Raw genomic sequence first — 27589 nt, 5'->3', positions numbered from 1 at the left:
AGGTCTTGTGAGTATGGTCTCATTCTCCTTCATGGAATGGAAGCCCTTTGATATGGAAAAAGTAGAAGAGGCCAGAATGATTGTGAACGATATTTTTTTACATGTTGAATTGACTCTAAAATGGGAGAATCGCAAATTGGTAGGTGCTGGGGAAATTTAAATTGGAGACACCTAAGAAAATGCCATGGCATATGTTTCTAAAAAGTCACTGTTGTGGAAAAAAAAATTATAATGTTAATATTCAAACCACAGATTTCTAAAACACAACAAAATGTACCTGAGAGTGTGCATATTTATATATATATATTTATATTTATATTTTATATATATTTGCCAACATTTAAAGTGAGAAAGTATATTTTCCTCAATTCTTTCTCAAAACAAAGAACTGTGGATTTAAACAAAACAAAACCCCCAAACAACCCCTCTCCTTCTCAAACCCCCATGAATGATACTTATGGCCCAAGCACTAAAGTCTAGTGATGCTTTTGAAAACCCCATTTCACATCCTCCTCTTTTCAAATGGTTACCCCAAACAGAATGGAGAGTAAGCAAGAGAAAAACCAAAAATAAAAGAAGTATATTTAAATATTACCCAGTATATAACAGACTGTACTTGTGTCAGTGAAGAATCGCCAAGAAAATAATGTGTAAGTCGTACAAATGTAGCTCTGTTGACAAGTATAGCTAATATTTCCTTGTAATTATTAAGATAATTTGAAAGGATGTGAACACAAACAGGCTACATGAATGCAGTATATTAAAATCCCCCCCCCTGTAGAACATTACAATCAATAAAAAGAAAATAAAATCTGAATAATACTAGAGGTAGCAGCTGTTTGTATTTTCCATTATTCTGAGTATCTCTGGAGTCCAACCCTTCGAACATTGCTCCCCTGATAAAAGGCTTGTGTGCGATCAGCCGACATACAGCAGAGTGGTAAGCTAGATGTCTGCAATAATGTTTGAAGTATCTTTCCTACTACAATGGAAGTAGTACTTGTAAAGAAGTGCGTTGACGACCTGTATTAAATCACAGCTCAAAAAGCTTTGGCTTTTTTCTTTTTTACAAGCCACTTTTAAAAAAAAAAAAATCCACAAGGTGTTTAAGTAAGCTATGCATTTCCACAACTTATAAATAGGGTAAGTTTCAAGAGTTCCATATAACTTCTAAAATATATGCTAGATGAATATTAATGGAGTAACAATAATATTAATCATAGTAATGCCTTAGTTCTGGTATCACAAGAACGCATTTCCTTCATATGGGATGATTCTTGGAGGATGTTGGTGGGATCTCTTCTATGTCTGGTAGAAGTGATGGTAGTGGTGGTGGTGCTCATGGTGGTGGTGGTGTTCATGTCTTTGTATCATTTGTCCAACTTGGCCTTCATATAAAATGACTGTTGGCAGGTCTCTCACATGTTCCTTTTCCACAACTGTCCCTGGAGACTGGAAGGTTTTGCACATTTGGTGATTCTCCTTTGCCCTCTGCTTATGCTTCTTGTGAACCTGTTGAGATTGCAAGGGGAGGTAAGGAAGATTCTGGCCCACTCGTGCACTTGGGGAAGCCATTGGCATGGGCACCCCTTGAAAAGGTTTATTTCTAACCGCCCTTCCAGGATGCACAGGGGCAACATTTTTGCCCTGGGCCTTGGGAGACCTCACAAAGTGCTTGTTTGAGTCCTGGTTCCGGAGCCTCTGCTGGATTTCGGCAATCTTGGCATATGAACTTTCAGCCAGATTGATGTGGCTTGGATCCACTACTTGAGATTTCCTATGGTGAGCATGGAAGGTTTCAGGTTCATGAGAACGGGATCTAGTCTGATTCACAACTTTGCTTGGTGGGTCATGTTTTTGAGCTGCTGGAGGAGATCCTAGGAAATAACAAGCTGAGTTTAGTCATCTAGTATTTCAAAGTTTTACTTAGTAGCATGCAGTTGGCAGGGATAGCATTATCGGTAGAGTGAATTTTTCCTAAGGAAGTGAATGCAATTATAGCTGTCTAGTTTAATTACATTTAATAATTCTGACTAGTAAATAATACACACACAAATATACGCACATATCTATATAAGAGTGAATGTGTGTGTGGGTGTGTATGTGTTTTATAAAAGTCTTTACATTACCTTCTCTTGGTCATCATCTATCTGAAATTCACCAAAATAACTGTGAGTGGAATAGTAAAATCTTGGCAGAGGACAAGGAAAGGGAGGAAATCCAAATCCCTTTAATCTGGGGACAGAAGCCAAAATTCCAGGTATGAACCCACATTCTCCTATTTTTGGGTCAGTAGTGAGTACAAAATATGTGCTGGTATCATCTTGGGAACGAGCTCCAACATCCAAAAATCAGTCCTCGCCTCACCCGTAGACTAAACTTAATAATTTAGATGTAAAGATTGTTCTCCTAGGCTCACCTCCAAGTTTAGCTACACAAACAAGTACTTCAAAGCAGGCTTGCAGTACATTAGCCACTCTGTTGTGATACCACCTTCACCAGTAATTATCTTGCAGTATTCACACAGTCCTATTCCTTCCAGTCAGTCACTACAGACAAATCACACAGGTTCACAATTCACTGCCCCTGATGTGGAACATGCAACTGAAGAAAGAAAAGACGAAAAGGTTGCACCATAAATTACCAAATTACCTGGCCCAAACTTTGATGTGTAGTTTTCTATTCCTGCAAGATCCAAATAGTGGTTTCTCCTTTCAATGTTCTCATCAACACAATGACGATAGCACCCACTTTGCTCTGGATTGTTCTCACTCTGGTGATATCTGTCAGCAGGAAGCAAAATTACAATTCAGCAGAACTTCTTTAAAGTTGTTATCACCATCTGCAAACCAACAACTAATGGCCCCTTTGAAGTGACAGGAGTTGCTCACAAAGAAACAACAAACGCTTGAAATTCTGGATGACCGGATTTGCTAAGTCGAGAGGCCTGAACTGACTGTTCTTTCCCCTCATATAAATCGACCCCGATGTTGCAAAGCAAAGGAGGCTTTCAAATTGCATCACACATGCAAAAACAAATAAAAATGCTCCTAAGGTTTATTACATTCTGCCTTAGGGCCAAACCATTCAACTGATTCTCCAATTTGGACATGCCAAAGAAAACCTGCTGTTTGATTCATGACTGTTCCCACCACTGTCAGGAAGCACTGGGGTAAGCCTCGTGTTGGATAAACATTCATGTGTATCTGCTTCAGAAAGACAGGCAACAGCACAGGTGTAGTAACTAGAGAGAGCCTGAGAAGAGAAGGTGTTGGTAGGACACCCAGAGATAACCGCTGCTTTCCACAACACAATTAATAAGGTCAGATCAGCCACTGGCTTCAGAATCTCCATTCCTTTTCCTGCTCAGCTTTGCAATTCTATTTATAGCAGAACTATTTCCTGAGAATGAATATCTGAAATACCATTCATTTATGAGGCAGAAAAAAATCAGGCAGAGGTTTACAGTATTGTAGCCCATAATGCCGAACAATTTAATTCAGCAATTTAAATGGAAGTCTGCAGTTATCAACAATATTTTCAATATAACAAACAGGATTGTTTGTTGATTAAGTCACTGCCTGTCATTCAGATAGTTCAGTCTCCAAGACCACAGGATAGGCTTTGCTCTTTCTCTGTGCAATTGCACTGGTGTCAACCTAAGACCAGAATTCGGCCTTGTACCCTACAACAGTTGCTAAATATGCGCTCTGTACTGTATGGTGCCCAGTACCCCACTTTTAGTCTACTTCCAGGTTTCCAGAGGCTGCTGATCCCATTGAGCTTTGGCACAAACTGCTTTCCTGGTTTAGGGTAGTACTGTTCAGGGACATTACAGAACCGAGTCCCCCGTATCTCTGTCAGACACAGGTCTACAGTTTCTCTGATAAAAGTCGCAAGACTTGACCTACCTGGAAGATCGTTTTTGCTCTACTTTGATAGAGGTAGAGTCTCCTGAATGGAGGAGAGTCTGCCTGGAAAGCAGGTAAGCTTTAAAGATTCCGAGTCAACTTTGAACTCCCGAAGTGACATGGGGTACTGTCAAAAAAGAGGGAATGTCCAGATATCCTTTTTTTTTTTGGATACATAGCCAACTCAGTACCTTTCCTGCCTCAGACGCACCTTTACAGGTTGTTACACTTTAGCAGGTCAACATAAAAGATCTCTGGGGCTAGAACCTGGCTAACTAAGTTGCCGGGCATGAATTGCCTATGGAAACCATTGGGACTTGCACAGATGTGCTGAAAACAATGCATAGTTAACCCAGAAAAAATCATTGGATCATTGGGTTTGATCCAACACAATTAAGCAACACTGTATACAGCACTGTGTGTTGAAACCTAAGTTAACAGGGAACCTGTTTTTTGTTACTCTAATAAATTCCATCTCTCATCAAGACAGTGAAGAAAAACTACGCCAGTACTGCCACAGCCCTGCATTCTAATAGCTTTCTTACATGCAAGATGATGTTCAACAATATTCATGTAAATATACACAGTGAAGCAATTATATACTGATGAGAGATGTGCTCTACTGTCAGAGAGAACTGAAGCGTCTGGCATCCAGCCCCACAATGCTCTCCTGCATACACATGGGAAGACACAGGCATGCATCAACCATGCATCAAGCACAGGGTGTAAAAATATACAGTGTTGTTACTGTTTTTTGGTTTGGTTTTGTTTTTAATAAAAAAAGGCATCTGCTTAAGGGTTTGTGGAGTGTATGAAAGCCCTTTCTAAAATTCCCATGCTGGAGTGTCATCCTGATCGTAATAACCACACAGCAATATAGTAGGTAAAGGGAATAGAGCAGGAAAAATGCAAGGACATTTCCTGAAAGCAATGCTCACTAATAATGTAGAGTTTAAGCCAGTCAGGGAGAAATCACTTAATCAGGAAAGAAAGAGAGAACGAGAATGTGTATCTGTGGGTAAAAGGAAGATGTTTTAGAGGCTGGTGTGCATCATATTTTCCCTGTTGCACTAAACTAAATATAAACTAGAATGGCATGAAGATACCCAATCCACAAAGTTGCCTGCCAGTGCTCTTTCACCATCCATTTTGTACCACACATGCCAGGCAAGCTAGCTATGAATCTAGTTACTTGATCTTGATACTTGTATTAGCCCTACAGGTGAAAACTCCTGCCTGTAGCTTCCATCAGATGAAAAATCTAATCCATCTATCTCCCACCTTCGAGATAAAAACATTTCTATCCATTTTATTTTGAATATTAATCACATCTTGCCTAGAATTCCTAAGTGACTGAATTTGTGAAATGTGTGCACTTCTCACAAGTCCTCATTGCTGCTTTCAAAGGGGAAACCTCTGCATTAATATTGTGAGATACTGATGAGCCTCAGGGAGCTTTCCAGAGGGTTAGCAATTTGGTCAGAGTGCACAAACAGCCCTGCAACATACACAGTGTGAACAGAACATTATTTGTCCTGGCCATATTTAATAAGATGCAACAAAAACTGTTACGTGCTGACAGTTGTCTGATGCTGATCTGCTCAGCTCAAGATACAGGTTTGTCCTATCTAGGAAGCCTCTAACAAAAAGGATGAGAAGGACAAATGCAGCAGAGCCAAGATTCTACCCCAACATTTGATGCCTCTATGACTGTGGATTTCAGTAGAAATGGCTGCTGTTCATAAAACCACTACATTTGCAAAACCAGGACTTTAAGGTGGTTGGGAGGGGGACTTCAAACTGAAAGGGGATTTTTCAATAGATTATCACACAAAAGCAGCCCATTAAATTCACACAGGGCAAACCTTTGCTAATGGGCAGAGGGAATCTGAACACCACATCTAGGCCAGCAAGCAAAACAACGGAGTATTCTTTAGTTCACATGGAGTGTTCTTTAGTTCACAAAAGATTTTGTACAGAGTTGCTAACAAAAAATTAAGTCATTTTAAGTCTTTTTTTAATCTGAAATTTGATTGTACTGGGATTCACTCACTGGGATAACGCACTAGCATTTTTACTCTATCCAAAAAAGGGAGGCACAGTTTTGTTGTCATTTTTAATAAAACTGAATGCTCCTTCTCCTGATAAATTTGATAAACTAAATACATGTATTTGGACAAATATCCCTAAATCCAAGGAAAGCCAAAAATGGATTTTTATTTTTTTTAAATTTGCAGCTGAAGAAACAAATGCAACTAATGAGTCAATGTTCTTACTGTAGCATTTCAGCAAACGCTTCCCTCTGCCTTAGCATGAAACATAAAATCCTAAAACAAATCAAACCTATACACCAAGATGACCTGTTTGGAGCAACTAATCTACATTAAAATGCATCAAAATTACCTGCTTTTGATTTGTTTTTCTATCCATTAAAATACCAAATTCAGAAAAGGAATAGCACACCTACATGTGACCGAGAGATTAACATTTTTCTTAGCTGTAAAAAAATTTAATACTTGAAAAATACATTGCAAATGATTATCACATACTCTGAAGTTCAGTGCAGGTAGTATCTATCAGGTAGGTAGAACTCATGATAACAGGGTAGATACACATGATTACACATTTTCAGAGGAAAAAGGCCTGTTCTGGACTAGCATCCAAAATAATATTCTACATTCTGTTAGGGAAGAACTAAAAACCTTTTCTTATCTAATCTGTAGATGGCTGCAAGTATACCTGCAGCTCTTCATAAAAGAAACCACTGTGTTTGTGCTGTATTGGAAATGGATGCACTCCGAGTCACGCAGGTTGGATTCCACTGAAAGACAACAGACAGGTATTTTTTCAAAGTGGTGAAATGTATCCTGAAACTTATGGGAAAAAAAGATAAATTATCCAAATTTTCCTGCAAGATTACATTAAATATACTGGTTCTAAGCAAGCAGGCTAATTCCTACATGGATACTACTTAATAACTAATTCTGTAAAGGAGAAGTTGACCTAAAGCTGATGTGGCAGCGGGGAAGCATGGTTTCTGGCAGGTGGGTGTCAGCAGAGATAGCCACTCTGCTAAGTCACTGTGAGGTAAGAAAGAGGTGAATTTACTTCTACCAAATGTACAAACACACTTTGTAAGTAGAGTTGAGTCACCCCACAGTTGCTATAAGCCAGAACTACCTCAACAGAAGGGAGCATGGCTCAGGCAGTGTGCTGGAAGTTCTTGCTTGTCGCTTACTCTGCGGGACATAGCCAACGTAGACCACTTGCTGTAAAGCTGATTGTCTGCTGCTCTGCTGCGAGCTCCCTTCTTCCCTCCTTCTGCTAGGTACTGTACCCAGTGCCAGCTCAAAGCTGCTTCCTTTAGGAGGAAAGGTGGTAAGGAGAAGCAGGTCTGGCTATGACCTGGTAAACAAGATCAAATTAATATAACTTGGAGCTAACGGAGTTGACCAGTGAAAAAGATGGGCTGGAAGGAGGACAGAGAAAGGCAGGAGCTGGCCTCCTGTGACGATGAAAAGGTTTTAGGACACTTTCAGCCAAAAGGCTGTGCGATAAACTCCACTAGTAGGTACAGTATTTGCAGATGGCATCTAAAAAGACACTGCATGTCCTCCAAAGAGCCAACAGAAGAAGAAAATTTGAGTAATGGGTGCTACAGATTTGCTTTTTTGTTTTTTTGCTTTAATGCACGAAGTATCCACCCATGAAATCTGCTGATGGTTTCACAGTGAAAAATCCTGTAATTCCTCTGTTTTAACATATTTTTTAAAAAATAAAGCAAGGAAGCAAGCAAGAAATCAGTGGTTGAGCTTTTCTCAGAGGTACCCAGTGCCTGTCAGGAGACAGGGTTCCTTCCTCTTACCTGAGAGAAGCCCGCTGCTTCTTCTCAGAGCTTCTTACTTCTTCATTAGCTTTGCTTTCAGTTCGATGCCTGGCACTCTGCAAATCTGCCAACAAGAGAAAATACATTATTCTCACATTACCGTCCTTGCTGATCAGCATAACTAATATGCTACATTGCAAATACATTTCTTCTTGTCGGTAGATCAAGATGTAATGTATCATTTCGTGTAACCTTCTCAAAGCTGCTTTTGTCCGCAAGACAGATTTTAGGCAGACATAACCTTGACTGTAGGACATTAGTCAGGGTTAGGCTGCAAGCCATGTGGCAAGTTAAATGAAGCCACATTCACGCCGATACACTTGTCCCTCAGGAGGGCTCGGTAGTTTGGAGCTCGGTGCTGTACTAATGCATCACATAGCTCCCCAGCAGTGCAAATTTGTTTATGTCTGCGCTTGACTGAGTGGATGTATGTATTAAAACTGAGGTAACAAGGCTCTCCTTTTGGATAAGGTGCCCACATTTTCTACTGAAGTATTACTTTAAATAGTTTTAAGTATTTTAATTTAGTACTACTTTATCTACTGAAGTAATTATGCTGATACAACTATTATTAGAGTGAATAAGATGAATGAGCCATCAGAGTATAAGCTATTTTATAATGGCAGACTCTGCCAGTACAGAAAAACGTGCAATTTTTATGCATAGATTCATAAAAGTTACTTATGCTTAATTGTTTATTCTTATCCAGCAGCAGTGATAGCTGTGTGCTTGCAAAAAACATTTTACACCACTACACCTGTTTCCACACAAACTGAGTGCTGTAATATCAGCAGAGTTAAAGTGGTACAAGTTGAAAAGACCTTAAATCTGCCTTGCAGTACACAAAGACAATTACACAACATATGGGTTATTGCTGCTGCCAAGAAGCAACAATCAATCAGGAGAGGGAACCCTAATTTGCTTAAGAGACACTGAAAGGAGAGTAGACAATTTTGCACCCAAGATCTTAAAACAGGTTCATGGGGTTTAAAATACCCACATAATTATTTGCCTCTAAGTACATATTTATTTGTGTTAACAAAATACAAAGATGGATTTTTAAAGGATTCTTGAAGTTTTTCGTATTTTTTCCAATGGCTGATTGCACATCCTTACCAGCATGATTTAACAAGATACTCTTTTTCTTCTGGCTGCCATCTGGTGCCACAGTAAGTTTCACTCGCAGAGTTTTGCTGGAACTAGGAGAATGGTTTACTGATGCATCAACTACCTCATAGATGGTATGAAGCAAGCTGGTAATATCCTATAGTTGGGTTGAAACACAAAAAGACACACTATTGTGAGAATGGTATGAAACCTACAGCTTTGATACTTACAACTATTTCCGACTTGGGACTATTAAATGCTGAAATATCCTCAGAAGTCACTGAATTTGAAAGAGCTGAACTTGCACAGAACCTTACAAGAAAGGATCAATTTCTCTCTTTGGTTAACCCCCACTTTTTCTAATATAGACTGTAATATAGCTCACAGACACAGAAGAGAATGATTCAAGTAGATCCATATTCTTCTTCATCAAATGGTGTAGGATTTATGAAATGGGGCAAACCAGATCAAAACAATAATAAAGCACAAGGCATTCAGGTTTCCCAAACTGTGAATCGGTAAAATTGTGTTCTGCCTTTTCTTTTCTTTGGTTTCAACAGAACCCAGGGATAACCATTCATACTGCACTAAAAACTGAGTTCACATGACCAAAACAAATACAGCAATTGAAGAAAATCTTGGACATTACAGTCTTACTACTTCTTGGGTTTTTTTCTTGGGATAGTTAAAGGATTGACTATATAGAGGAAAACCAGTAAAAGAAGTGGCAGAACGGTAAACCTCAGGTTTGGAAAGAAGTGATGTCTGAATGTCGCTCTACCATATGCATATTGGGGTCTACCTTATTTTGCAAAATTCAAACCAGTTCTAAACTTACATTTTTGAACAGCAGAGATTATCCAGTCAGGCCTATTACAGAACATTCTTCACACATCTCTTTGAAGGCAATGGGACATGAACAAATGCTTACGTGTCTAGCTATATCAGAAAGAACACTAGCCAATTTTAATAAGCCAATTCTTTCAAACAGGAGAAACACTGTTTAGTAGCTGGTGATGCTCAAAGGTCTCTCAGGTTGATCTAATCCAGCCAGGCTCAAATAAGGTACTACCTTTAATTGCCACAATGAAAAGGAGATCTCTTGGCTCGCTGCTTTTCCCCAAAGAGATTTCACCAAAATTGATCCTGGGGACCAACCTAAGGCTAAAGCATACTGATCATTGCAGGCTATAAACATTCCATTCAACGTATATCTGAGAATTTCTCCATGTTGGTCTTCCTATTCCTTGATCTATCCTAGTACCTAAGCTCTTTCCAGATGCCTGCGAGCACAAAGGAAATTTCTAAATCATCCTTCACTAAGTACAACTGGTTCTGAGGATTAAGAGTCAGGTCTATAAAATTCAAAAGCTCTACAATTTTTCCTTTGCCCAGGGGTCATGCCTGTAACAACGGCAGCTGGAAGTTTAGTAGGCTTTAATGGGTCCCAGCACTTTAGTAGTCAATATACCACACAGTCCACATTATCTAACCAGCTTTAAAGGTGACACAGAAATACTAATTTCTACTCACACATAATTTAGGGAAATACTGACCTTATGGCCAGGACAAATGATTTTACAGTAGGTGACTTTCCATCTCAATAGGCAGAACAAATAACTAAATCCTAGAGGGTCCAAGGCTTTGTCTTAACATGTACCTTCTCTAACTTTTCTGCACTCAGTGGAATTTCTCCAGACTTGTGAGTTCAAGACAACATATTCATAAAAAGAGAGCAGAATTTGCAGTCTCTCTTTTATTTCCCCACTGACATATTTTTTCTACCATTGCTGCAAGAGTCTCTATATATGGGCTGTTACTATCATGTCAGTAGCTGCTTTCCATCCTCTTGACAAGGACCACCGCCTAAAACTTGAATGAGGGAAAGACTGCTCAATGACAATCTGGTGGACACCTCAGCTCTTTAACACATCTCACTTCTCACACTTCCACCCTAACTTGAAACCTAGCCAGACCTCTAAATAGACACAGCCGTATCTAACAGCCAAGCTTGAAGGGCTGGAATTTTATTTCATCTATGAGAAAAACCCAACCAAGCAAGAACATAGACAGACAAACAAAACATATCCATTGTTTTATACGCCCTCCATAAATTATGTTCTAGGAGCCTTGTGCTATAATCCTACACCTCGACAAGCCAAACCTTCCCCTTCAGCAGAATACTTAAGCACCATATTTATTCTTAACAGGGCTTCATACACTCAGCACTTTGGTGAATGGAGTCTTTCCCATACATTCCTTAACAAGTGTTGGTTAGCCAACATGGCATCTTTCCACACAAGGCTACTATCAAGAGGTTATTATCAACTCTTTCATTCATGCTAATCTATCCTTCCTTTTTTCAGCTACACCAGATGTTTGTACAAGCTTATCATCTAGTCTATTTTAACTTTGGTAGGCAAAGACAAAAAGTCTTTACTCCCACTGTCCTTTTACATGTTTTTTTTTTTCCAGTGATGAGGTCTAACTTGCTAACTGGCATACAATCTGCCCCCTGTGTTCTGCGAGGGTCTTTCTCAACAAGCCACTTGACTCAGCAGTTTTAAAAGTACTCCCAAATGCTGTCAAGGAAGGCCAGATGCAGCATTTGTGTGACACATACTTGGCAATTCAGAAATATGTACACATGCATATCACATCAGGACAATTTACATCTCTCAGCCAACAGGCCCGAATTAACCCAAATTAATGTCCATGCTCCAAGCAGTTTAAGGGGCTGCACAGAGGTATCAGGACACTTTGTGGCCTTACGTTCTGCTGCCCGTGCATTTCGTTATGTGTTTAATACCCAGCTTCCTCCACAACAATCTGAACTGCTTTGCATTCTGGCACTGAATGAACGTGGTCATCAGACTGGATATATACCAAGATCGAGGTTAGGGATATCCATAAGTAACCGCTTAATGCTTATGCTGATCTTTTAAATACCGACAACATTTTTATTATAGGATTCACTTACTTGTGGTCCTAATTTGGGGTTGGAAATTCTAGCAAACTGACAGTTCTGATTTGGTCAAACAAGTCTGCTTGGGTCATTTGCTTCTCTGTCATCTACCAAGGTCCTGGCCGAGTATGTACCAGCTACAAGGCAGCCTGAACCTCCTGTTGCTTTCCAGTTATTGCTTCACAATTATAACATACAAATTCCTGAGGCGCTGATCAGGTAGGAATGGTCTTCGTCAATGAGTTTTGAACGGTGACTAAAACTACCTTCTCACAGCCCTTTTTTGGCAGCTAATATGGTAATGGCTTCTTGTCAAATTAGTAGCACTAGACCATTAAAATATATGTTACAAAATTTGTATTTTATAGTTACGTCTATATTTACCCCCAAAAGAATTTTCATCTTCCAGTAGCCTGCCAGGAGACTGAGGCAATTTATGTTCCCCTTGAAAGCTGCCCCACTGAACATTATCTGCATTTAAATTCCTTAAAGAACTGCCTAAAACCATTGAGACAGCTTTACCTTCTACATACCAGCTTGCGCATTTCACTGTCCTCAAGAAATTTAGCATCAAAGATCAAGAATAAAAGCTAGTTAAATTTTCCTCTCTTCTGGTACACCAACCGGCATGTCTCAGAGACCACCTACCAAAGAATCTAACCCTTCTGCACAACGGATTACAATTTTTACTAGTCACATGATTTTGCAACTGCTTTGCTTAAGACTGCTTGGCACTTCCCACACAAAAAGTTTCATCCCACATTTCTCAAACGTCCTCCCTTTTTACATGAAAAATAAACAAGAACAGATTTTTCAGTGTTTCCCATTTTTCCAAAAATATCATTTGCTTGGTTTTTTTACTGAAATGTACTTTTAAACCATTTCTAATTAAAAATCATTGTAGATTTTTAAATTAGTATATTAAATGGGTAAAGAGAAATAAGAAATTAAAAAAAAAACCATTTCTCTCCTTTATAGCAAATGGATTATATTTAGAGGGGAAGTAGGCTGCATGAATCTAACTAACTTCTGAAGGGCTTCTAGTGTGCAGAATTTCTGGTGGGATAGCTAGTTTACTCAAGTAAGAAAACTGAAACGATGATATTTTTCCTCAAAGAGGAAAACAAATGCTTGCTGGGTAGTATCCAAACAGCCAGCACATGCCATACCCGGATTTATTTGTGTCTTGCTTATTGAACACTACAGTTAGTTTTTCCAGGGCTGAAGGATTTAACAGTGTTAATCTGTATGTTTTTCACATCCTATTTTATCAAGCAGCTAATACAACAAAGTATATTAAAAAGAGAAACTTTAATAGATTGCCAGAAATACTTGCATTAGAAATACTAAAAAGCAAACAGTTAAGGCCACACATGTATGCTGCACTCACACATGTATCCACAAAATACTTAACAGATCTCCAGTAGGAGATTAGCAGGAATTTAGAACATTCAGAGAAACTAATGGGTCTGCAAATAAGAACAAGAGCAAATTACATTGAAGTATTCTTCATTCCTTATAGAACTCATGTGACTGAGAAACTCCCTATTCCAGGTATTAATTTTTTACTTCTAAGGAACATTAGTGGTACAGGGACAACCCTATTTTTCCAGTATTAGCATAGCTTATCATCACAGGACTAGTTAGCAAACTAGAGATTCTGTAAAGGGAACTAAGAGGCTTTTCCAGTGGAATTAATTTAATGAGACATTTGCACAAAAACAACCCCAAAACCAAACAAACAAAAAAACCTAACAAAAAAACCCCCAAACCCCACTGAGATTAGCAACACTGAAAGAAAACATTTGATTCTTTGTAACTTCTCTGGGATACATGTCTTTGGCTCCCCTCAAAACCAAAAGAGAAAGCCCTATTTTCTCTTAATATTTCTCTCTGGCACAAATCCACCAAATCTAACGGCTGAAATGATGGCCCCTCTGATACAGACAGGCACTACTCCTCTATCTGTTGGTTCCACTGCTGCTTCTATATCATGAGTTAATACAACGTTGACAAACACAGTGAAAACCAGCAAATTGCAAGATAAGGGTCAGACTGATCAACAGTAGCCCCAGAAAAGCCAATATCCTTCCCCCAGTCAAAGATTTGGTGCTGAGTTCTGAATGCAGAAATAACTTCAAACCTTTTCACTCATTACAGAGGATATAAGCAAAAGTAACTAAAAAGAGAAAGAAAAAAAAAGAAAGGAAACATAAGAGGAAAAATTGTAAGAAAAAGAACATTTTTAGCATAAAAATGCATGAAGAGAAACATCAATATCAGTTCATTACCTTTTCCTCAAAAAGAGAAAAGTACAGATGTCTCATTTGTACTTTGTTTGTAGTTTGATTTTTACGTACAGCAGGATGTTTTTATCGCAACATCAGCTTTGTTTGATCACATACATTTTTGAATCATTCTTATTTGGAACCTGAAAGAAACTTCACTTGCTATTTACTCAACAACTAGTCTAGAAGAAATTCCCTTTTTTTACTCCTGACAACAACTTTCTTGTGTGCTCCTGTGCAGTCACTCACCAAAGAAACTCAACTTTCCAAGAAAGAACTGATTGCAAAAAAAAAAAAAAAAAAGGCTAGTGTTTATGAAGTATAATTACATTCAGAGAGCTCAGTATAAAACCTCATGGATCAAAACACATTAGTTCAATTATCCAAGTTTCAAGTCCGATTACAAATATCCATGTGAAGATAATTACAGTGCAGCTGTCAGTTCTGAAAAGGCCTGCAGTACATAATGAATTGTCCTCTTATGGCTTATGGAATGAAGGAAAACATTAGCCAAGTTTTGTAATATACATATTAGAGCAGGAAAAGTTATCTCCCACTACACCAAAAGGACTGAAAAATGGCCGTCTTCTATGACAGAAAAAGCAGTAGTTTAATAACATACAGTAATGCTAATTTTATAATTTGCCATCCCAATAATTATGTTTTCATAATGGGTGTATCTCTTCAAGAAGCATGACTAGATCTGAATTTCTAATTATAAGGACTACAGTATAAGCCATACAGACTCTAGAAGGAAATCAAAGCAGTATTAAGTTCTGAAGATGTTGTTAAGATCCAGAAGAAATTTCACTAAGATGGAATTTGAATGCTCTTACGGTGATCTGTCATTGTGTAAAACCCAAGGGAAATTTTATCCAGTAACTAAATCCATATCTTATTTACAATTTTCAAACATTTTAATGAAAAAAACATTTAGTCCACTTGTAAAATTGCACCCCACCTACATGTTTCTTACAAACTTAATTTAACACTGTGTATTCCTTTGGAAACTCTCTGGACATGAAGTCCAATGTTTTAAACACAATGACTTTGAACCAAATGAAATGGATGTGGGTGGGCAAGTCACTTCCTTTTCCATTGTCTCACTTTTCCAACATGAAAAACAAGAATGATAAGGCTGACTTCTTTTCGTAAGGCACCTCAAGGTCTACAGATAGAAATCTGACTTAAGAAATTTCATCTCTCTGTTAAATCTGGCTATAAATCCAGGAGACATTAAAGTGAAATTTTCAAAGAAGGAGAAAAGGTCCACACTAACCTTCTCTCACCAGAACACTGGACCTTTGTTTAGAAAAGCTGACCGGTTCTGAAAGCATTTTCATCAGCTCACTAAATGGCACTGGTACAGACCAGCCAGCCCTCTTCCTCAGACTGTCTGTTCTGTCTCTGATCCAGCAATATGCTTCACATACTTTTAACTCAAAGCATGTGTTCCATTCATTTTAATTGAAACTATTCATGTTTAACGTTTGCCATCGTTAAGTCCTTTGCTGGATCAGGAGCAGAGCTGCTTAACAAACGACAGTATCAAGCCCATTATGTTGACTGCCAGTCTCTCAGGGGCTAATAGATAAGAAATTCTACGTCATATGAAGAGACTGAAATTCCTCTTTTGTGGCCAAGATTATCTATGAGCTGCTATCGTTAGTCATTCTTGCGCAAACAACTCTAAAATTGCATCTGGATTCAACAGAAGACAACCAACAAGATGGATTATACAAATGGCACTGGAACATCTTGCAAAAGAAGTGTGTAACATAACTGGGAAACTCTGCAATGGTGCATACTATTTGTTTCTATCTTTGGTCACATGTAAAGAGCTGAAAATTATCAACCTATTTGGTCCCTTGGTTAAAAGATTTTTTTTTGGCACAGGTTCAAGCCTGAATATAGCAACCTCCAGACCTCAGAGTAGTATAATTTTCAATCCCTGCACAGATTTGGTTTCAGTTAAGCTGCAGTCTGCTCTTGTAGCAGGGAGAGGTAGAATTTGGCTGTAACATATTCTCTAAGTACAGTCAAATTAAGCTCTTTGGTGTACCACATAATCACAAATAATTATTGTATACATACTTAAAAGCATATTCTTGTTACGTTCAGCACATGGAACTCCCACTGACATTAATGGGAATTCCATGCCTGAATGTAAAGGACACCCGTGTGTGTGGGTTTGGGTTTTGTGTTTTTCCCCTATCCTTTGAGAGTCACGATAATCTTGTAATGAAGACTTAGCCTTGGGTCTCGAAAGATCTGGGTTCAATCTGCCACGAGGTTCTTGTGAGACTTCAGGCAAGTTATTTCATTTTTCTTGTCTCTTTTCCCCATACATTAACAAATACAATACTACTTCCCCACCCCCCCTTCTTCTTGCCCTCTCTATACATCTCCTCTTCCCATTTGAAACTCTGGACTTGGCCTGTAACGTTTCATCTGCTTGTTCTCTTGCATGAGGGCACAGATTTCATTCGACTATTCAAAGCACTATCAGAGGAGAGACAATAAAAAAAGCCTAGAAGTGATGTTCATATACATGTTAAAAACCCTGTTCATAAATGTCAAAAAAGATTTGCTTCAGTCTTCTAGGAAAAATTTCTGCCATCATTTGATGTCTAAGGCCACTATACTTTCAGTATTTACCCTATTCCTTTCAATCAGTTCTTAGTAATTTTCCCAGACACCAGCATAAGAGCCAAATGAGACAAAACCTGTCAATTTTCAGCTGATTACCTGAGGGCATGGGAGCCAGTAAACACACCTCACAAAAAAATCAATGACAGCACACTGCAGTAAATCTCAGTGAAAGACATTCTTCTAGAAGAAGTATCATTCAATTTAGATAGAAATAGTTCTTAAAAACGACTGTAATCTAATCTATACATCCTCTTATTTGGCTTCTTATTTGCATAGGAAATATGACTTGAAGACATCCTGATAATAAAAAATACACACGGGTATGCTTTGACAGCCAGCCACTACAGTCCTCCAGCAAGTATCAATGTTATTTATACTTGGAAGGAGAAGGCAGAGATCAGCCTAATATTCATGAAAACAACAGAACAGTATAGTTAGTCCTACTGGAAAGAATGTCAGAAAGCAACCTTGCTATTTGGTTAGCTTAACTCTGAAAAGCAGGATAGAAGCCAGAACAATATACATTTGCAGGGGTTTATTTTGACAATGTGTTTAGTTGTTCAGTTGTTTCAGATACTTCTCCTCCTCAAATGCCAGTCCTATTTTTTAAAGGCTAATCCCAGATATTAAACAACAACCAGCTTAAAAAGCGGTACAGTACATCTGAAAACAGTAAACTACTGGTGGGATTGTTTCTAGGAGGGAAGGGTCCATGGAAACTGCTGTTTAAATTGGCAGGACACCTCTATTTCATAGAAGAAAAAATGTTCCTGTTATAAAAGACTTCTCTCGTTAGCAAACGCTGCACACAAAGGGGCAGCTGTACTTTGCTTACCTCACGTGTGACTCTTCCGTTGTTATCAAAGTCATACAGTGTGAAGGTCCATTCTTGCCTGTTATCTTCCTCTACAGACACATCACATTGCAATTCCTAAGAAACATGCAAAGAGCAGCTGATTACCTAAAGCAAAAGGCCTGTTTGCAGAGGAGACTCTCCGTAGAAGGAGGCTGCTTGCTTTCTTCCTTCCTCCCTCCCTCCCTCGCGGGAGGAAGCTTTCAGGATATGTCCCAGGGAGGCCTCTGTCCACCACAATGAAGGAGTCTCATCACAATCACACGATAATCCTAACTCCCTTGGGCTAGACTTCAGGGAATCTGCAAGATGCTTTCTACTTCATTGTAGGAAACACAAAAAGGTACAAGAAAACTACTCCCTGAAGCTCTTGAAATATAATAAGATTTCCTACTAAAAAGTGAGAAGGAAAACTCTGCTTAACTCAGGAAGAGAAAGATAACAGAAACAGACCCACAGAATAAGGCAGTACACCACAGTGCCAGGAGTAGTCGTTAGTACAAAGTGGACATATGGCACAAATCCCCACCAGTGAGACCTGTCCTTGACACGGATATTTGATACCCAAAGGTTGTCGAAGTTAGTGCAGTACAGCATCATGCCACTGAAGCTCCTGAAATGGAGCCTGCCTAGGAACTGGCAGGTAAGAACGACCTGGGAGTAGTGCCTGGTCCTTATTCTGTCAGTGAGTGCGATCTGTGGAAAGCCTGAAAGAATCAATTTGTTAAAGGGAAAAAAAATCCCCAAACTAAAACCAAGACTTCAGTCAAGAACAAAGAATGCACTTTGCTGACTCCAGTCACCTGGGTGCAAATCGTTTGCTTTCTCTCAAGACCTGCGCAATCGGAATTATCCAGCGCCACAACAAGGCAAAACAGAAAAGTTACAGTGCAATTAAAATGAAAGCCACTGTATGCAAGTAAAATAAACAGCTCCAAATAGCTTCAGCATGATAGAGCTCAAAATACCTGGCTGATCTGACTTGAAACCAATTCCCTACAGCAGTTACCGGTACCCCCTGTCCCCTGCTGAGTTCAAAGGCAGTCTTCTCTCAGTCGTAACAAGCCTGGCTGAAAGCTGCCAAGTGCCCCACACTCTACTGTGGAAACACAGTTTCATATTACATAAACATTCCCAGCACCTTTAAAAGCCAAATCACATCCACCTCAGATTTAGACCTCTTGTCTCAACACTTGCATTGCTGATTCTTTTATACCTTTGAAACATTTACCAATCTCTTAGCTCCTAGCTTACATAGCTGGAAAACTTTCATTTGTCAAACAAGGGAAAAAATATCAATACTTGGTTTCTTGCCACACATTAATACTTCCCTGTCCCACACCATTGCCTAACATAACATCTTTAGGTGAGGATGTGCTCTGCTTAGTTAAGAGCCATGGCAACCTTCCCTGCATTAGTCAAGTGCTAACCTTTATGGCACGCCAAGAACTACTTGGGAACAAACACGGACTTTGCCGCTACGATGGAGTTCCAGCTACTCTGGCACCAACCATGTTGACAGGTGTCCTCCAACGTTCAAGTATCAAGGCAGTGTTAATTGCAATTTATCATGCCTTTCCTGTCTGCAAATGTCTGCTACTCAAGGTAGAATATAAAATGTGTCTAGAAGAAGAGTTATCGCTGTGCAAAAAGAGGCAGGAGGTCACCTCCCCCCAGAAGGCACACAAGCACCTAGCAACACCTGATCTGCCTATGGGAAAGCTACCTCCTTTTAATCAATCTTAAAACAGTAAAAAATAAATCGTACCAGACTACTAAATCTGCTCTAGAGAAGGAAACGAACACTCGAGCCATGCTGCAAGGTGGCTGCATGGTCTTTTAAATAACAATTGAGGAATGCAAAGCTCATTACTGTGACAGGCTGACAGCACTGAAAGGTAGAAGTTTGCCACGTCTGCTAGAGTGCAGAGAGATGAAAATTCGTGCTGTTTCTTGCCGGTACCAGAGTATCTTCCTCCTCACCAAGACAGACAACCCTCTAACTGGATGACACTCCCTATATAATCAAAACCTGCCAACTACACACAATGTCTGGCAGTTTTATGATGTTTGTAAGTGTACAAGGAAACAGACCATCAGACTCATTGCCCTCCAGGATCGTTTTCCTCCTGCCATGTGATCAGATGGATTTCCCATGTAGCAAGTCAGGGTTATTTCACTTTGGAGGCCCAGGCACAGAAGACCGATGGTTAAGGAACCTTTCACAAACATCTTTTACACTAGGCAGATTTAACCAAGTGCAGTAGTGCATGAAAGTCAATCTAAAGATTTGATAACACAGTAGCTAGCATAATAAATTGCTAACAAAAAGGATCACAGATAAAGGGTTAAACTGAACGTCTCTTCTTACTATACATTTCAGATCCTACAGAGGAATGATCATCATTTGATCCTCTCCAAACCTGGAAATAAATCTCACTAATCACCTCAAAAGGAGCACCAATAGTAAGACACTGACTTGTGCCAATTCTGCTTCCTCCTGTACCCATTACAATCGTTGGGAGCTATATACATTCATCAGAGGACACTATTTGGTCCACAGGTTATTTTTCTACCATAATTATGTCAGTACAGTGAAACTTTAAAATATAGAGGACTTACTTCAAATTTCAGTTGCTTCTTGGAACCTGTGCGTGTGTCACTTTCTTTTTCTGCTTTCTTTTCATCTCCACTGCAAACTCCATCTGTCTTCTCTGGAGGCAAAGCCACTGTGAAAAATATATTTAAGAAAAAACGCTTATAAGAAAATGTCAAAGCAGTCTTATATTTGCAAATCTGTCTTTACATTTAGGGTGAAATTGATTTCAGCAAACTTGTACGAGAGGATCATTATACTTGATTTGCTTCTGTCTTCACTACACGTCTGGGATAATTTCAGCAGACAATTTACCAACAGCTTTTGGTACACAGCCTCTCCTACAAACATCACTAGAGTCACAGGAAGTTCAAACACAGTATTATGAGAATATAACCAGAACTGTTACTGTCAGTTGAATAATTTGCAAAATATTGAAAGTTTATGACATATTGCAAAAACACACTGCATTCACCAGCAGTGAATGAAGTAATGAAGCTGAAATGAAGTCCTCATTCTATTCCAATTTCCCTCTTCAAATACACACAAACCTTACTACCTTCCAAAAAGTTAACACTACCTCCCAAAAAGGTTAAGCTGCATTTTTTCAGGTATGTATGAAAAAGTATATTTCACCTAAGTTTCAATTTAAAACATTAGCACTTGCATAATTCAATAGCATTCATAAAGAGCATCAATACTAACATCTATCAGACATATAACACAACATACCGTAACATAACATATATCAAATATATAACAGAAAGATATATATACTTCTCATGTGGATTAAAAGACAAATGCCCAGGAACTTAATAGCTGTGCCTTTGGCTCCTGCAGAGGCACTCAGCCTTGCACATGATGAAACCCTATATCTGAAGAAAATTAATTCTATATTAATTAGCGTTATGAAAATATACACAGATTTTTTAACCCTACCCTCTAACTTTTTAGATATGATTTTTTTTATACATCCACATACCTCTGCCAACAATGTTATGCCCATACTTCATTAGGCATAGTAGTAATCCTGCCTACTCCCCAAAAAATAGAAGATATTGCAAGAATGTGGGTCTCAAAAGTCAGTATTTTTTCTCTTGCACCACAGCATTTGCATTTACCCAAAGCCTTTATTCTAATGCTATGTAGGAACCGTTTCTTGGGGATGCCTTTGTCAGTAAGATCTCACGTAAGTGCCAGGTCAGTAAAGTCAGATTCCTTACAAAAAAGGAGACATGATCCCCTCCAGTTCAGGATGATCCATTTCAAACTGGGTTTACTCTGTGGCTCTCCTGGTGTTCAGCACTACTGAGGTGCCTCCCAAGGATTCTCCCAGGAAAGCAAGTCACTAACGTGCTAGAAATGAAGATGTTATATTGGCCATTTTTCAGTGTTTCCTTTCACAGTTAAAATAGAACAATTAGCTTAAAAAAAAAATAATCTACACTTACCATGTAAGTGGTAGCTTACACTAAAGCTTACACTCTCAGAAATTCCAAAAGCTAAGATTTCTGCCACAACATTCACATTGCCACACTGCAATATATATCACATTTTCTAGTCTTATTTCTTTGTTTAAATTTAACACGACTGTATAACTTTTTTTTTGTTTTCAAAACTGTTGTATATTATAAAAGATTCTGGATGTGAAGTAAAGAAAGGGGGAATGAGGTAGAAACCCAAACCTTTGGAATTTACTGACTTTGACACTTATTTGCCGTTTTGATGTTATACTAATGCCAGCTTCCCGAGACGCACATGTAATTCGCATCGTACAAATGCAAGTAGACATGGAGTTTATCATACACATACTCACACACTGATACACTTTGATTTCTGCTCCAAGCCATGTTAGGATTCCCTACACCAAACATAAGCTAAGCAGGAAGGTCAGCTGAAGGAAGAGAAAGCTCACTTCACAGCAGTTTCTTCCCTTGTCCTTTTAACCTGGTGTTACCGGACAAACAGGGACTGTTTATTAGGAGGTTTTTGTATAGTTTTTATCATAATGAAGGCACATATTAAGATAAATATTACTTAAAATACAGAACTTCGAAGTATATCTGAAGAAGGGTCATTTGCTTTATACTCACTTTGTCCACAAATACAACTCCATATTCCTGGAAGTTCAAAGCTAAGGCCACAAAAAGACACCCATAAACCAAAAGACAATATTTGGTTGTCTACCTTAGTCCAGCCTTCTTGTTTCCTTCTAAAATCAGCAAGAAATGAAAAGGTAACATGGGCCTGCATAACAAGGACAGTTATATTGACAGTGGTTCTTCATAACTATTAAATATGCCCCTAGATTTTCAGTGGCTCATGTGTACCAGTGATCAGTTTCTCACATGAACAGTTCTAACTAAGCTGACAGAAACATTTGTATGAGGGGCTTTTGCAATCCCTCACAATCTCACTCTAGGGAATGTGAAATAAATGAAAGCTGGGCTGGCATGATCCCTAGCTTCGTTGGAACAGTGGACAACCAATTGAAGAAAAAAAAAAATCCACCCCTGTTAAGTTTCTCACATGAACAGTTCTAACTAAGCTGACAGAAACATTTGTATGAGGGGCTTTTGCAATCCCTCACAATCTCACTCTAGGGAATGTGAAATAAATGAAAGCTGGGCTGGCATGATCCCTAGCTTCATTGGAACAGTGGACAACCAATTGAAGAAAAAAAAAATCCACCCCTGTTATCACACATACTTTTAAATGTATAAAGGTACATAATGGCCAAAAGACTTCTACAGTGGTCTTTTATCTGTTAAGGGACAGCATCCCAAATGACATTGGCATGGCAAACAACATTAGGCTGAGAGCATTGAGAAGCAGATCCTGCACAAGATGACTATTCCCTGCCCTAAAGCTCTTTGTTGGGTTTTTCTGTCAAAACGAAGTGTCTTACAGAGCATTCTCTCCCTTCCACCACCGCGCTCGTGCACTGTGCTGAAAGCTGCTGGCATGTGCAAAAAGCACCAGAGTTCCCCAGTCTACAGGGTGCTTCAGAGAGGAACGGCACAGAGTTACCTTCTGGTTTCAGGAATAGCCCTTCCACTGGCACGTTTAATAACCTTTCTAGATGTACAGTTTGTGTTCAGATAGGAAGCTTTCACTTTAATGTATAATTTATGTAACAAAGGAAAAAATGTGCTCTGACAAATTAGTCTTCTCAAAAAACAAGAGTTCAACTATTGGGGAAGGAGGGGATACATCTTGCAGTACACTCCTTTAGAGAGTTTAAATACTGTATGCCAGAAATTATCCTCTTTGAGCTTTGCTGACCTTTGATCTGAAGAACTCATTGGCCTTGCTGCTCCAGGGAATTATCCTTTGAAATCAGTTACTCATTTTGGAGCTCAGATGAAATGGGGAAATCTGGTGATCTCATCCTGATGTCAAGTTTCATTCAGCAAAGAAAAATGAAATCTAAACGAGGAAACTTTAAAGGGGAATATGGAGGTATTAAAACAATATTTACGAGTGATCAAATAACATGTCTGTGCATATATCCTCGTGTGACTTATCCAAACCCAATGACCATTTAAAAATACATACCGGAGTACCTGCTTTGTCTCAGAAGAGAAGGATAAGTGTTTGGTATCTTGTTTCTATACTTAGTTTTGACTATTGACATGCGCTCAATTTCATGAAGGATACAAACACATACTGAACCTACTTATAAATAAAATGAGAATGTCTGCTTGGGACAGTTAAAACTGGCAGCCTGTAAACAGAGATCCACCAGTGAGCCGCATGCCAAGGTTCAGATATATTCACAATGTGAACTTTCTTTCAGCTCTGCCAATGATATTAAACTAGACCAGACAAGATTGCTATCTCAAAGGAGTGTGGAGAATTAATAGACTTGTGTTTCCAAAGTCTAGGCCATCAGAAATAGGTCCACATACAATATTTCATCTGTGCAAAAATACTTACCTCCCCACTCAGATAACAAGTCCTGACAAAGAGAACGCTCTATATAGATGAATATACAGAGAAACCTACCCTTGTTGTGGGAATCCACAACTGGAGGGAAAAAAAAAAGTGTATTTATTGCTTCTCATGGGAATAACCATATGCTCTCAAAAACAATGTTCCCTAACAGAATGTTTCATGAATTGAAATGCTGCATATGTTTTCTTTATGATGTTCTCTTTTCTTGTTCATTATTAATGGTCTTGTATTCACTCCTATAACCTTAAGACACTATAAAAATGCGTCTGGACAATATTTGAAATTGGAAAGACAATAAAGGAAAAATATTAACTTGGAAAAATTGTGAAATACCATTCTTTCATGAAAAACAAACTGACTGGCTTAAGTGTACTAGCAGATGTTTCTCTCTAAGATTGTTAATTACTACCACCCAATTGCTTGTAATTGAGGTGGGGGAGGAAGAGACGGAGAGAATGAACACCGGTTTAAAGGTATTAAGACTCATCCCTGAAGAATTAAGTCTTTTTTTCAGGGATTTATTCATTCCTAAGAAAAGAAAGGGGTAATAATTCCAACTGCTCCTTAGGAATCACCAAAAAATCCCAGAAATGAGGTAAAACTGATTGCTGCGCTGCTTGTATTGAATGAGCATAGAATACTAAGCTTCAGACAGCCAAACCATTCTTCACTCACCTCCGTCCTGCATCTGAGAATCAGGGGGGGAAAAAACAGAGCGCCAAAATACAGCTGCAGTCAAGTCAGGTCAAAAAGTGACTGTTTAAACTTTCACCCTCACTCAGGTGGCTTGTCATTTCAGATTTTTCAAAGCCTCATTCAAGCAAAGCACCATCTCTTTAACAAATGATCTTCCTTCTCAAAGTAAGGACAGTTTCACTCTGTTTTGCAACTGTACTGAGCATTTTAATCAGATGGATTAAGAGGATCTTGCGGCCAGAAACAGAAAAGGATGCAACCCTGATGAATGTTCAGGTCTGAGTTACAGCTACCAAGTCCAGATTTGCACAGCAGTTAGGAGAACTCAGGCTAAAGATGAACTACTTCAGAGCCTCTTTGGGATGACAGCCATTCCAAAAGGCATGTGATGGATCACAGGGCCCTAACTCAGAAAGCAGAACTATGGGAGAAGCTATGCAATTCCACAGTGATAAATTATGGCTGGACATTACCAGTGACTTATCTTAACGTCAGGGTCATTACTGTGTAATTTTTGAGAGAAAGCAGAGTAAAGGTAAAATTGGAGAACAGACAAAAATGCCACCTATGAAAGTCAGCATCTGGCATACATGAAACCAAATCCTTTGAAGTGAAGTATTATTAGCCTTCCCCTCGAGTTGGATAGACTAGATTCCATGGCAATTCTTTAAAACTACTATGAGAAACCAAGGGGCAGAATTACCTGTACGTGGGGAAAAACAACAAACCACAGACTAGAACCTGAGACTTGTGGGGGAGTAGGGTAAAAGAAAAATTAAAAAATGCATAGACATATCAAGACAAGGAGATGAAGTCATAAGCACTTCTGTAACAGCTCAAATTGAACTTCAGTAGCAATATTTGACTGGTGGAATTGAGCGTCAAAGATCTGGTCCAACCGAGCTCAGTAGTAAAATTCCTATTGACATCAATAGGGTAAGGTAAGGGCTTCACTTCCAATTTACAGATCTAGCAGACGCAGCAGAACTTAAAGTCAGAGACTATGAGGACCAAAGGGATAGAAAGAGAATTAATTGTGTTGTTTTTCCTGAAGTCTCTGATGTCTAAATTATCTGGTTCTGTCAACATTTTTTTCATTGCAAATCAGGTTTGACAAACATAACCGACATTCTTTGGTGACTGCACGACAACAACCAGAGCAATAACAACTATGTTTGAAAGTCCAAATTGAGAATAAGTCCTTTAATTAACAATTACATTCACATTCAGATTTCACTTTTAAGTTCTGCTGGAGGCCATGGATTAAGAAATATCACCCCCATTAAGCAAACATTTTGGTTTTATTCCACAAAGTTGACTGAAATACATCCCTAACAGAGATAACTCTGCTTGAGCAAAGGTCCTCTTCTCCAGCGGCAAATGAACGTAGGCAGAATGGGACCAGGAAGGGAGTAACATTCCTGTTCCACAGCCACCAGAATAAGCGCACAGCAAAACAGGCTCGTCCTGAGTCAGTGCCAAAAGCGTGTATTCAACTTTCTCTGGCTGAAAGCTGAAGCTGATGAATTAGACACACCCTTCAAAACAACAAAGATCAAGCTGCCTTCTCTGAAACTTACTGTAGGGAAATTAATTGTCCATTTTAAGTCCAGTGGGACAAGTCAAAACCAATTTAGCAAGAGCTGTACTAGTAGTACTTTGTACTAGTCTGGGATGGGTATTTCAACGTCAAAATATGGAGAGAAGTCATTTTCTTCTATTTCACTGTTTCCTGTTGATGGTCACAACACAAACTAATGGTTCAATTGCACACCACGGGGTGGAAAAAAAAAGATTCAAGATGTCACAAGACCTACTGCCAGCACCCAACACAGGCACAGAACAGAGGGCTAGTGACTCAGGCCATGCGATGGCTTGCAAAAAAACCCTACAAAAATAGACAACCAAGGTATGTTTTAAACATTCAGGCATTCTGGCTGACAAGTCACCACTAGGACATTTGGGAATTGCTAAACTGAAATTCACTCAAATATTCAGATAACATTTTCTCTCCTGAATAAAAAGTAGTCAGACTCACAGGTGTGTGCAACACCACCTCCCTTAAGGCTTCAATTCCTTTTGCCAACCCCAATAATTTGACACATATAAGTAGAAGTATTTCCAAGCCTTGATACAGAATCACAGGCTTCTGTCTAGGTCTGGCATCTTTTTTTTGGCTGTTGGGTTGGGGCAAAGATTTTTTTATTATCTCCTTACCAAAAAAAGATTTGTACTAGAGATGCAGATACAAAGGACAATACGGTCTCTCTCTGCTAGCTAGGGTGTAACTCATACATGCTTAAACACTAAACCTAGATTTCTCACACTCTCTCTGGAGTGAGTTTGCTGAAGGGAGGGAGTTTGTTGAATTTTGCCAGATTATGATTCCCTTTTCCAATTAGTTCCCCAACTGGCTGTATTTCATCAACAGCAACTGCCAGATTAAATGCCTTACTTGACCATCTTCACCCAATACGCTTTGATGTTCAGTTCTCAAGCTTCAAAATACCTTTTGGATGAAGATCAGACAGCACTAAACAGAATTACTAATTAATTAAGCAAAGTTAAATTTTAAACACTGTTTGTTGTGTTAGCCAAAAGCCTGAACAGAACAGTCTTTTTTTCCCCTTCCTCATCAGAGATCAAAGAAGATAATTTCTCCCTCCTCTCCCCATCTT

General features: G+C 39.0%; 1 protein-coding gene across 1 annotated transcript in view; it reads right to left on the bottom strand.

Moving 5' to 3' along the window:
* Window positions 1–1302: 1302 nt before the first annotated feature.
* NKD1 (naked cuticle homolog 1) overlaps window positions 1303–27589 on the bottom strand; it is a 113447-nt gene continuing 87160 nt past the window's right edge. Inside the window, exons 5-10 of the mRNA XM_009276716.2 lie at window positions 20285–20391; window positions 17645–17740; window positions 8914–9061; window positions 7777–7861; window positions 2653–2783; window positions 1303–1877 (exon numbers count right to left, since the gene is read on the bottom strand). Of these exons, the coding sequence (XP_009274991.1) occupies window positions 1303–1877; window positions 2653–2783; window positions 7777–7861; window positions 8914–9061; window positions 17645–17740; window positions 20285–20391 (1142 nt within the window). The remainder of the gene's footprint in view (window positions 1878–2652; window positions 2784–7776; window positions 7862–8913; window positions 9062–17644; window positions 17741–20284; window positions 20392–27589) is intronic.

The sequence above is a fragment of the Aptenodytes forsteri genome, unplaced genomic scaffold, assembly GCF_000699145.1.
Source record: "Aptenodytes forsteri isolate BGI_AS27 unplaced genomic scaffold, ASM69914v1 Scaffold33, whole genome shotgun sequence".
NCBI lineage: Eukaryota > Metazoa > Chordata > Aves > Sphenisciformes > Spheniscidae > Aptenodytes > Aptenodytes forsteri.
This window is presented reverse-complemented; position numbering and strand designations above follow the sequence as displayed.